We start from the raw sequence: 11,575 nt of genomic DNA, 5'->3' as shown, positions 1-11,575 counted from the left end.
TTACATTGACTAGGATGTGAGACAGGGCCTGCAGCTGTTGCTTTATGCAACACATGTATGTCATGAAGTCCTCTCGGTGATTTTTACCGTAAAAATAGTTCTCGAATGCTAGAAACACAATCAGACAGCTTTCTTTATCGTGCACACGCACGAATCACTGAATTGTATCTTTAGACGTTATCTTCGTATGAAATCTGGGTTAAAAACGGCCATGTTTAAAGGGGAACTGCACTCTAAATATGACGTGTGTGGTGATTCGTATAATACTCTTTTGTATTCAAGCCATCGCGCATCATGTAATCCAGGGCCGGCCAACCCGTGGCCCGCGGGCCACATGTGGCCCGCGAGAAGGTTTTGAGTGGCCCGCGAGTAATTTCCGAAATTTCTAATTTCATCAAAAATGGATTGCACAGATTGTGAACTTGCAAGGCGAACCAAAAATTTGATTAGTCTGGCCGCAACACTTGAGATGTGATGACTAAAATATCAGTTCCGACGCATTGACAGATCCATCAGCCATTCACATATTGGTATATCTTCGTACACTACAATAAAGCAGAATAATTTGCAATAGATTCATCAAAGCTTGTCGCAACATGTTGTCACTCGATTTCTTGTTTTAATATTGTTGTCCCTTTGTGAAGATGGAAGAATACATAATGTAATAGATTGAGTCGAACTATATTCGCGATTACGAGACAAAGTGTCGTTCAACATATGCGACATCGCGTTTGCGCTCGCAGTAAGACCGTCGACTATGAAACTTAGGCACGAAATGATTGACGCATGTTGGTCGCAGCTTTCGATATCGATATGTCCATGCGCCGAATAGCCCAGTCCTCGCAAACTTAGCCCAGCGATATACAACATACCCGCAATATACTCAAGTGACAATATTATTGATCTATGAACTTCAAAGAATTTTCGCGCTTCGCGCGGCTAGTGGCCCGCGCAATATTTCGTCAATCGAATGTGGCCCTTTGGCTGAAAAGGTTGGCCAGCCCTGATGTAATCATTGCTTTTCTAATCATTAGTTTCCAATTCCTCTGTTACTTAAATCGCTAATGCTACTGTTACTGTTACTGTTCTATTTGATGCCGAGATTTAAGTTAGTAAAAGCCAACGAAACAAGAGTCTTCTGTTTACTGGTACGACAATTTTACTAACTTAAATTATATCTCGCTGCTTGAGATAGATCGCCTGTAGTAATGTCCGGAGAGAAGTATATTAAAGTTCCAACGTTGGACGTTCTACCGGACTCTGCAGATAGTGTAAAGATCTTCTCTCATTGGGAGCGGATGTTGAAGAGTTTAATCGAAGCTATAACTGCTCCTTCAACTTATGTAAACAAGCTCGCTATATTGTCAGGTTATTTATCACCTGAAGTCTTCTCATTTACTGAAGAAATTGATAATTACGATGCTGCTATCACCGAGCTGCAGTCCCTTTACAAAAAGAAGAAAAACGAAGTCTACGCCCGACATCTGTTAGCAACTGCAACGCAAGAGGTCGGAGTTAACGTGTCAGAATTTTCTAGAAAATTGATGGCATTGTCCAAAGATTGTAATTTTTTGGCCGTTAATGCTCAAAAGCATAAAGAGGAAGCTGTAAGAGACGCTTTCATCACTGGGCTGAGGTCCCCTGCAATTCGACAGAGATTACTGGAATGCGATGAACTAACTATGCAAAAAGCATTCCAGACTGCGGACACATTGGAAAGAGCCCAGTTGTTCGCAAGCTCTTACAATGTCACCACTCCTTCGTCTGATACCGTCGCTTCTACGGAAATTGCAGCAGTTCGGCAAAGAGATCAGGAACACAGGACAGATTCTAGCGCCGCTGTAGAAAAGCCTGGAGCACCGAGATTACTCCGCAAATGTATCTTCTGCGGCGGATCTCATGTGGCAGACAAGCGATATTGTCCTGCAAAGGATGTCGAATGCCTGAAATGCGGAAGAAAGGGGCATTTTGCAAAGGTATGTCGATCCCCTCCTCGTTCATATGACATCCGAGCGACCGCCAGCATGCTTCTAGCCGGAGTTCCAAATTGTCTCTGGCGTGCGTCATGCACAGCTAAAATTAATCAATTACTTGTGGGCGTTCTCTTAGACTCCGGCTCCTTCGAAAATTATATGGACGAGTTGCTAGCTACTAAACTAGGATTCTTGCCACAAGGTCAGCCCACCACCATATCACTCGCATCCAAGACAGCGACAGCCGAAGTATCCGGCACCTTTACTATTTCTTTCGAAATGCTATCTCGAAACTATGTGGGTATCACATTCGGGGTGGTTAAGGATTTGTGCGCTGATGTAATTCTTGGTCATGATTTCATGAAGAAGCACAGGAAAGTCATCTTCGAGTTTGACGGAAACGAAGAAACGCTGACAATACAAAGTCGATCGTGCGCTTTGTCCCCTGCTAAGGCAGAACCTCTTCAGCTATTTTGGTTCCTAGATTCCAATTGCAAGCCTATCGCCACTCCGTCAAGAAATTATAGTCGCGAAGATCAATCGTTCATCAAAGACGAAGTTAATCGCTTACTCGAAGAGGGAATAATCGAGCCTTCTCGCTCTCCTTGGCGTGCTCAAGTATTAGGTACGAAGGATTCCAGGCACAAGAGAAGACTTGTCATTGATTATTCGCAAACCGTAAACAGGTATACTCCGCTTGATGCGTACCCCTTGCCAAAAATTGAGACTATCGTAAATGAAGTGTCGAAAGGTAAAGTATACTCGACTATTGATCTGAAGTCGGCTTATCACCAAGTTACGCTATCTTCATCTGACAAGCCGTTTACCGCCTTTGAAGCTTGCGGCTCCCTTTATCAGTTTTGCAGGTTGCCTTTCGGCATCACCAATGGAGTGGCTGCTTTCCAACGTTTTATCGATTCGTTCATCGACGACCACAGTTTGAAGGGGACTCTGGCTTACTTGGACAACATCACTATATTCGGTAAAGATGCCGCGGAACATGACGAGAGACTTCAAGCTTTTCTCAAAGCCGCATCTGATTGTCGACTAACGTTGAACGAGGACAAATCCGTCTATACCGTGAGTGAATTGCGTCTATTGGGCCATCTGGTGTCGCACGGATCCATTAAACCCGACCCAGATCATCTGAAACCGTTGATTGAGTTGCCACCCCCTAAATCGGATAAAGAGATGAAAAGGATCTTGGGTATGTTCGCATATTATTCAAAGTGGATTCCAAGCTTTTCTGATAAAATCAAACCAATGCTTAGCAATTCAGTTTTTCCCACTGAGTGGGCCTGCCCTGACCTCATTCAATGCTCTGAAGGAAGACTTGATAAAATCATCCCTTTGTTATATTGACGAATCTGAACCGTTTGAAATTGAATGTGATGCGTCTAACAACGCTATTGCTGCTATTCTCAGTCAACGAGGTAGACCTGTGGCATTTGCATCGCGAACATTTTCTAAAAGTGAACTAAATTATCCTGCTGTCGAGAAAGAAGCAGCCGCAATCATGCATGCTATAAGAAAGTGGGGGTATCTTTTACATGGTCGTAAATTCCGATTGATAACTGACCAAAAGGCCCTGTCGTTCATTTTTCAGAAAAAGCATCGCAGTAAAATAAAAAATACTAAATTGACACTGTGGAAGCTGGAACTTAGTGTTTTCGAATACGAAATTGTTCACAGACCAGGTGTAGAAAATATTGCGCCTGACACTATCTCTCGGATTTGCAGTCTAACGGCTTTGTCCACTGATTTACGCGAACTTCACAACATTTTGGGACATCCGGGCATCCGTAGGTTGAGTCATTTTGTTAAATCTAAAAACCTACCCTATTCAATGGAAGACGTCAAAAAGGTTTGTGGTAACTGTAGACAATGCTCCGAATTTAAGCCTCGGTTTTTCAACAACAACGAGCATCATAAACTTGTCAGAGCCACTCGCCCATGGGAACGCATCAGTATGGACTTCAAAGGCCCCGTGGCTGGGAGAAACAGGTTTTTATTGATTGTTGTGGATGAATACAGTCGATTTCCCTTTGTGTTTCCATGTCGTGATATGTCAACTCCAACCGTGATGCGCAACTTGAAGACGCTGTTTTCGCTCGTAGGAGTTCCCGAATATATCCATAGCGGTAGAGGAAGCTCTTTTATCTCCAGAGATTTGATTACATTTTTAACCAAACGTGGTGTCGCTACTAGCAGGTCTACTCCGTATCACCCCACTGGTAATTCTCAGTGTGAACGCGTCAACCAAACGATTTGGAGAACTATTAAATTGATTCTTGCTACGGAGCGGCTGCCGGAATCTGTGTGGGAAATGGTGTTGAATGATGCGCTACATAGCGTGCGATCGCTGCTTTGTACAGCTACTAACGTGACACCACATGAACGATTTTTTGGTTTTCCTAGACGCTCGATGATTGGACCCTCGATTCCTGATTGGTTACTTTTCGCCGACTCCGTACTCTTGCGACGTTTCCATCGATCCTCAAAGTCTGAACCGCTTTGCGATCCGGTCGAGCTGCTTGATGTGAATCCTAAGTACGCGTTAATACGCCACGAAGATGGAAGAGAGTCCACCGTGTCCGTGAGAGACTTGGCTCCGAACCCAACCATCGATGTGGAGAAGTCGGGAGCGAGAGCCGATACGTCAAGGGCTGAAATCATTCCGACATCGAATGATCGTGCCGAGGCATCGGGTGATATAAAGAGCCCGAGAATGAGACATCTCTAATGAAGGACAATTCGTCGCATACGCCAATGCCGCGCCGATCTAATAGAGTTAGAAAGTGTCCGGAATGGTACGGCGACCGTGTAAAGTGATTTTGATTTTGATGTGCTGATATGTCAATTTTGTATTTAATTTTATTCGGTGGGGGAGATTGTGGTGATTCGTATAATACTCTTTTGTATTCAAGCCATCGCGCATCATGTAATCATTGCTTTTCTAATCATTAGTTTCCAATTCCTCTGTTACTTAAATCGCTAATGCTACTGTTACTGTTACTGTTCTGTTCTATTTGATGCCGAGATTTAAGTTAGTAAAAGCCAACGAAACAAGAGTCTTCTGTTTACTGGTACGACAACGTGGTCTCAAATTAATGATAAAAGCGAGACAAAATGTTGGCCGCTGCCACTTCCTTCAGAAAGCCACCGTAATGGAGCTGGAGCTACAACAAAATTACAACTATCGCCATTATGCACGCTAGTTGCACAAATATATCTCTATAGTGGCTAGGCAACCCGTTGTGAAATTGCTGACGCTTGCTCGACCCAGTTTCTAGACGCGAACTTCATATTCTAGTCCCTTCATTTCCTTTAGGTACTAGGTTGAAAACATATGATGCGTATGCATCTGCAATAATTCCCAGCCAGATCAGAAGGCTAAGCTCCCGTAGCGTACATCCGTACATGGACCAGTATGGTGATTATGTATAATGTACAATTTGTCCATTTTCAAGTTGCAATGAGAGACCGTGCTGTTACATCATCAGAAAAGTGACTGACGTGCGGCCAGGGGAGGTAAGTAAGGTAGTTTTTAACATTTTATGTTTCGACGCGACACTCCGATCTTAATGCGTACCGATTTAGCAGGCGTCAAATCCTGTTTGCTTAGCTAAAATCTCTACTGTGGACTAGGCAAACCTTGCGTATTAGTCTTGTATTCAATCTAACACAGCCAAGCTCTCCAGATTGAAACAAGGATTCGGTTGAAACACGAAGATGCGTCACCGAGATTCGCAATAGTGCTTGCTCGTCCGTTGCTCGGTGGAATGGAGCACGATACAACAGTATAATCAAACAATCAAAATCACCATAATCGCACAATTACAATGATTAGAAAAGCCGAATACAAATAAGAACATTCAGTTGCGAACTGATTCCTCAAAAACGTCATCAAATGAAGGATAAAAAAAACATGCGCAATCGCATTTTAACACCCAAAATCAGGGAATTTGCATATTTATCGATTTATTGTTCAGAGATATATCGCGAATGAAGAGGTGAGGCACGGACGGGCCACGCCCCACCCGTGATAACGCAATACATCATAAATCGCTCAGAATTTATATAAACAAGGTATTACTCGAATGCCATTGTCGCACTGATTCCGAAAACCTAAACATTATGAACTTCGGAGCATTAGAACTCCCTGAAAACCGCCAAGGAATGTGAGATTCGACTTTGTGGCGTATAATGACATCACAGACAAACAATAACCAGGTGAAGCATAGATGGATTGCGCTATCCATTTCGCGAATCGACGTTATGATATGAATCGTGGAGTTACGACGGCATAAATATAGTCCATCACTGAGCAGAGCACAATTCATTCACTTGCTGGCGTGGCTGTTATGTGTTTTCTATTCACATCTATAACTATAATTGTAGATATATATAGCATCAGCTTCCTACGTCACGCGCTTGTGAAGGCTGTGAAGGGAACTGATGTGTGGTCATATGTATCAGCCACCATTTTGGGTTTATATATTTGTAAACCTGACTATAACTGGGTTGGTGCCTCACCAGTCACCAGTGAGGAAATTCACCGCAAGTCACTGAAATTGGGTGACGTATCATATGATGAATATTGAATATGCATCTACATCAGTGCTTTTCAACCTTTTCAAGCACCATCCGCACTTTTACGCAAAGGAAGTTTCATCTGCACAAACCAACCGAAAAATGCCATACAAAAAGAAAACGAAGATTCTTAACAATAATTTGCTCGGATGTGCTACAACTATAGGCTACTATGGTTTGTTTAGGCCAAAGGTGTCAAACTCAAATGCGAACGCGGGCCAATTCCCGAGATGGCGTCGTGGGCCGCAGCACCAATAATAGGGGTATTCAATGTGTTTCTAAGTATGCCTTATTTGACGGTACCTTGCAGACTGGCATTCCACACACATCGTCAAAATGTGATTACTATTGTGAATTCACGCCTGGCACGAAAAAATTGTTGTACTTGGCATAGTTTGTCAAAATAATTAGTTGTAGACACCATGCGAGAGTGCAAATGCATCGTTACATCCTAAAAGCTGCCACGTTATAATTTTGCAGCTGGCGGACGTTTGACGTGCCACAATAATAGGTAGAATATTTTAGAATTTAACAAAGATTGAGATCAGAGCATTGGATCAGTATAGCCTAATCCTGATAATTGGATAATGATCATGTCATTACCAAAGTCAAATTAAATCAGCGTTAGATTTACCTTTGAATATTGGAACAGATCAATGACAACTTGAATATAATGATTAATGTTCCATTGCAATAGAAATGTCCAATCGTTGAAGAATCCATTGGTGATACAGCTGGGAAGCGTACCACACTGCCACTACTTTATTCGCCACCTTTGATTAGCGATGGATAAAGAGACCCAATATGACACGAGATGCAACTATCTATACAGAATGCCAATGTTTGCCATACCGCTCTGCTTAGATAGCTAAATACGCAACGCAGCGCAAACTCCGACCTTTTGCTATATTACTATTTCCCATAATAGTCTGATAGTTTGTTGGGCCTGTGGTTGTACCAAGTCACGGCATTTCGAGCCACAAATCCTTCTCTGATTTTAACGTTTGGCCCGACTCAACTCGAGTCATTTTTATTTTATCACCCCTTCAGTCCGAGTTCGAGTAATTTTACAAAAGGTCGCGTACAATTCCAAATTACAATTTTTGTCACGAATCATCAACGGGTCATGTTTTACCATCATAAACAGGTAATGTGATGTAATAGCTGATCTTTCACCGCATGGCAACTTCTGAAAGTAAAGTTTGATGAGTAGTTTCAGCTTTTGGAGTAGTTTTAAAACGATTTTTAAGTTCTCAAACCTAAAAAAAATATGTGGCAGTTAAATATTGTCGAAAATTTCAAAATCCAAAATGCCCACGCGGGCCGCAAAAAATGATTTCGCGCCCGCGTGTTTGAGACCTCTGGTTTAGGCCATCAATTGTCTAATTAAAAAGACATCTTTTTCCTTAGTTTTGATTTCAACCATATTGCACTAAAACCCTTTTCTGCCTAATATGTGTTGGATTTTGTACAAGAACTGGTAGCGGATGGCCAAGTGTTTATAAGAACCATCCAGCAACCAAAAGGGGTGCACAAACAGGCAGCGTGATATATTCCAACGTAAGAGAGAGAGAGAGAGAGAGAGAGAGGTAGATTTATTGATTCGTCAAACCGACAATAAAATCACATTGGCGTATGAGAATAATTACAAAGCAACTGACGGTGTAGCGCACATAGTACAACGATATGACTCTCGGGGGGTCAAGTGGTCTGATCACACTGTGGTGAATTCTTGTGTTCGATTGTCTCGTCCTTTACATTTAGTTAACCATTATTACTTGGTTACCTATCTTCTCCTCTATATATCGTGTTGGTCCTAATTTGCCGTTTCTTGGTACCTTAGTTGCTGGCCTAGTGGTATTGCGTGTAGTTCTCGTTTTCACTTAATAAAAGCCTTGGTTACTCAGTGTAATAAAGGCCGTCACACCCACCCTGCAAACAAGTACGACATGTATAATTAAGATCCATTAGTTTATTTCAGACATTAGGAAAAAGTTTAGCTGAGCATATGTTTGACTGCTCACTTTCAAAAAACAAACTCCAGGCATCAGCTTTATACGCAACATTCAGCATGGAGTTTCGGCAGTGTCCACCTCCAACCCTAGAACGAGGCTTCAATGAAAAAATGAGGAATAAGATGAATGATTGACAGGTGGAGGACAAAATATCTGCACAATGCTCAAAGCTTATCAATTGACATAAAAAATCTGTTGTTTGGTATATTTGATTATATTAGCGTATAGAAATAAACGGTGCCAATATAGAGCGCTACGTTCAATGCTGATTTCGGACTTTAGGAGCAATTTTGAGGGGGTTGCCACTTTAAAAATTGAAGGTTGCACCTCGGCGACAAATGCATAATATCCAGTGACACTACAAATAGGTGGTTTTCTGAAAATACATCCAGTTACCACGTTATAGGGACTATTTTGCCCAATTGTCACGAGAATTTCATCCATGAATGCGATGAAAGCATATCCCAAAACTAAGACTGAAAATGTAAGTAGTTTTGATTGAAAACCTGAGTAGAAGTAGTCAAAAACATGACCAGTACAAGTAGGCAAAACCTAAGCAGAAGTGCTTTGTTACTGACCACCTTTGTACAATGCGTGAGAACATGCCCCGTAATGACAAAATGATGTCGTGCCGCGACCGAGTGACCAGAACAAGGCATCCTACATTTTTTATTGCATCGCTATTCGTATTACCTCTTCACTTTCAAATCTTGGTAACTTTAATGCCAACTTCAGGTATTTCTCTAGTGTGCATATGTCTTTTTACTCTCATAGAAGAACTTCAGGTTGTCACAACCCGCTACTTTTTTTAATTTTCATTACTTGTCTATTTTTATGGTATTACCAATTTCTCATATTGTGTACATGCTTTATCAACTTGATTGATTGACAGTTGTCGTTTTGACTCATGGAAGTGCTTTAGGTCGCTGCAGTTGAATGTATCGCTATTTCAAAATGACTCATCATTTTCAAAACTTGCCAACCTCTGGTATTTCTGATATAGGCTAGTAGTGTACTGCAGTGCGTGTCTTATTTTTGTTCTCATTGACGAACTTCAAATAATATTTTCCCATTTTGTATAGTATTCTGTGATTCTCCCAGTGTACATACTCTGTAGTCATCCTAATTTTTTGCCTGATTGATTGATTGATTTTTACTTGATTTACAGCCGTTGCTAAGTTGACTCGTTGCTGTCCTTTTTTATTTCTCGACAATTTGATAATAGAGGCTTTTAGTCTGAAAATCAAACTTGTGTAAGTGTAGGGTTACCATATTTTCGTGAGCTAAATTCCGGACACTCTTTATCACCACCTAACGGATTTTAAAATGAGGTATGCACAGATATGGCGTCACACTATCAATGCTCTGCCTATCGATTGTATACAGAAGTGGATTTTTCAACATAGCTAGTGAATTAACTAGACTATTGCGACATCTCTAAAATTTGAGCTCTGGTGATTGTTAGGGTCGGTATTCTCATTTTGTGTGCAACAGAGACGTCTTCACGGGTCGGATGAAATTGTCTCGCCCGTCGTCCTTGTGACATCCCTGCTATACTGTTAGGTCAGTGCAGATATGTTGTTGTGTGTTGTAGCCAGGACCGAACCAAGACTTGTCTGAAGCCTGCTATAGGGTGATCGACTTCCTAGATATGCATATGCATCTGGTTTCTATGTCCATCCTCTTGTTCACTTTTTTAATGAATTCTGTCAATGAAATATTTTCTTCCATACATCATTATAAAATTGTTTACCTCTCTCAGCCGACGCGATTAAAGTTAGCGGTAGAGCTGGTGGAGGTGATGATTTCGAAAAGGCAGGGAACGTCGTTGTACGAGTACATCGCAAAGTCATGCTCATGTCACATATTGTCATTGTAGTCGAAATACCAGCAATCTCTTTTAAATGAATAAAATAGTCAGCCTTCAGGATCACCGGACCACGACCTAACATGTCGTTCTTGCCTTCCGCCACATGCCACCTCATTTTGTCGCTTGCCTTTTATATTATCTGCTTTACTTTTCATTCAGTGTGCTGCGCATGCCTCTTCTTTAATTCACCTAGGCCAATGCGGGTGACTGATCTCAAAGACTACTTCAAGTCGTTCCGGAATCTTCCTATCTTTTCACTGTATCGCGGTTTTGTGGTGTTTTGAAATGATAAAAATATTAACAAACTGATACTGTCACACGGATAAGACTATTTATGAGCCGAAAAGACGGTGCGCACCATCAGGTTTCGCATCCGGTAGTTTCCTACCTTTTATGGTCGCGACTCCTATTCTAATTTGGAAATGTTCCGTGGCCCAGCTCGAAGTTTGGTAAGCTGATTACTAAAATACTAAAAAAAAGATCAGCACCTTTGCCAAGACTTACTCCCGGCCTATTATGTTGGAAGTTAATTACGTTAAACATCCCCGCGATCCGCGGGAAAGGGCCAATGACCCCAGCTTGAGAACCACAATCTTTGACTGAAGCATCCAAACAGCCTTACCGACACTAGGAATATACATTCTCCTTGCAATTTCGATTACAATAAGTATGATTACAGTAAACGATGGTTATGATAATTTATTTTTATTCAAAGCTTTGCGGGACACAGTTACCCAACCCATATCAAAATGTGTGTCACTAAATCGCGCATAGTGCGAAGAAATATTTCAAGTTGCATAAATCTTCCTCAAAATAATATGTTTTGATTTTTATATGGGTACCCCTATCCTAGCAAAAACTTCAATAAAAAAATAAATTAAAATAACTATCGTTTACTGTAATAAGATGAATTGTAATCGCAATTGTAAGAGAACCGTATATTCCAAGTGTCCGTAAGACCGTTTGGATGCTTTGGTCAACGATAGGTGTTCCGAAGCCTGGGTCGGTTGCCATTTTCTGACGATCACAAAGATTTTGAACTTATCAGCTTCAAACACTGGCCGTGAGGCGAACGTGCTGACCATTTGTTTAGTATTCAGTAGGGATGGTGCGAACCTCTGAAA

At 41.6% G+C, this 11,575-nt stretch overlaps 1 protein-coding gene and 1 long non-coding RNA gene across 2 annotated transcripts in view; both read left to right on the top strand.

Moving 5' to 3' along the window:
* Nucleotides 1–1,012: 1,012 nt before the first annotated feature.
* LOC145443554 (uncharacterized) lies at nt 1,013–4,247 on the top strand. The gene is made up of 2 exons (XM_080321496.1): nt 1,013–1,976; nt 2,832–4,247. The coding sequence occupies exons 1-2, from the start codon at nt 1,209–1,211 to the stop codon at nt 3,333–3,335; spliced, it is 1,272 nt and encodes a 423-aa protein (XP_080177622.1). The 5' UTR covers nt 1,013–1,208; the 3' UTR covers nt 3,336–4,247.
* A 447-nt stretch (nt 4,248–4,694) lies between these two features.
* Nucleotides 4,695–11,575, top strand: part of LOC145442999 (uncharacterized) — a 445,110-nt gene continuing 438,229 nt past the window's right edge. Inside the window, exon 1 of the long non-coding RNA XR_013916254.1 lies at nt 4,695–5,069. This is a non-coding gene — a long non-coding RNA (uncharacterized LOC145442999). The remainder of the gene's footprint in view (nt 5,070–11,575) is intronic.

This window comes from Botryllus schlosseri, chromosome 7 (assembly GCF_051294905.1).
Source record: "Botryllus schlosseri isolate E-star chromosome 7, Bs_hap1, whole genome shotgun sequence".
Lineage (NCBI taxonomy): Eukaryota > Metazoa > Chordata > Ascidiacea > Stolidobranchia > Styelidae > Botryllus > Botryllus schlosseri.
Note: the sequence above shows the minus strand (reverse complement) of the source record. Positions and strands in the feature narration are given on the sequence as shown.

Excerpts from the sequence above, each read along its gene's own strand:
- LOC145443554 (XM_080321496.1), top strand. The coding sequence starts at position 1,209 with ATGTCCGGAGAGAAGTATATTAAAGTTCCAACGTTGGACGTTCTACCG. Across the intron at positions 1,977-2,831 it reads GAAAGGGGCATTTTGCAAAG|TTTTGCAGGTTGCCTTTCGG; the intron begins GTATGTCGATCC and ends TCCCTTTATCAG.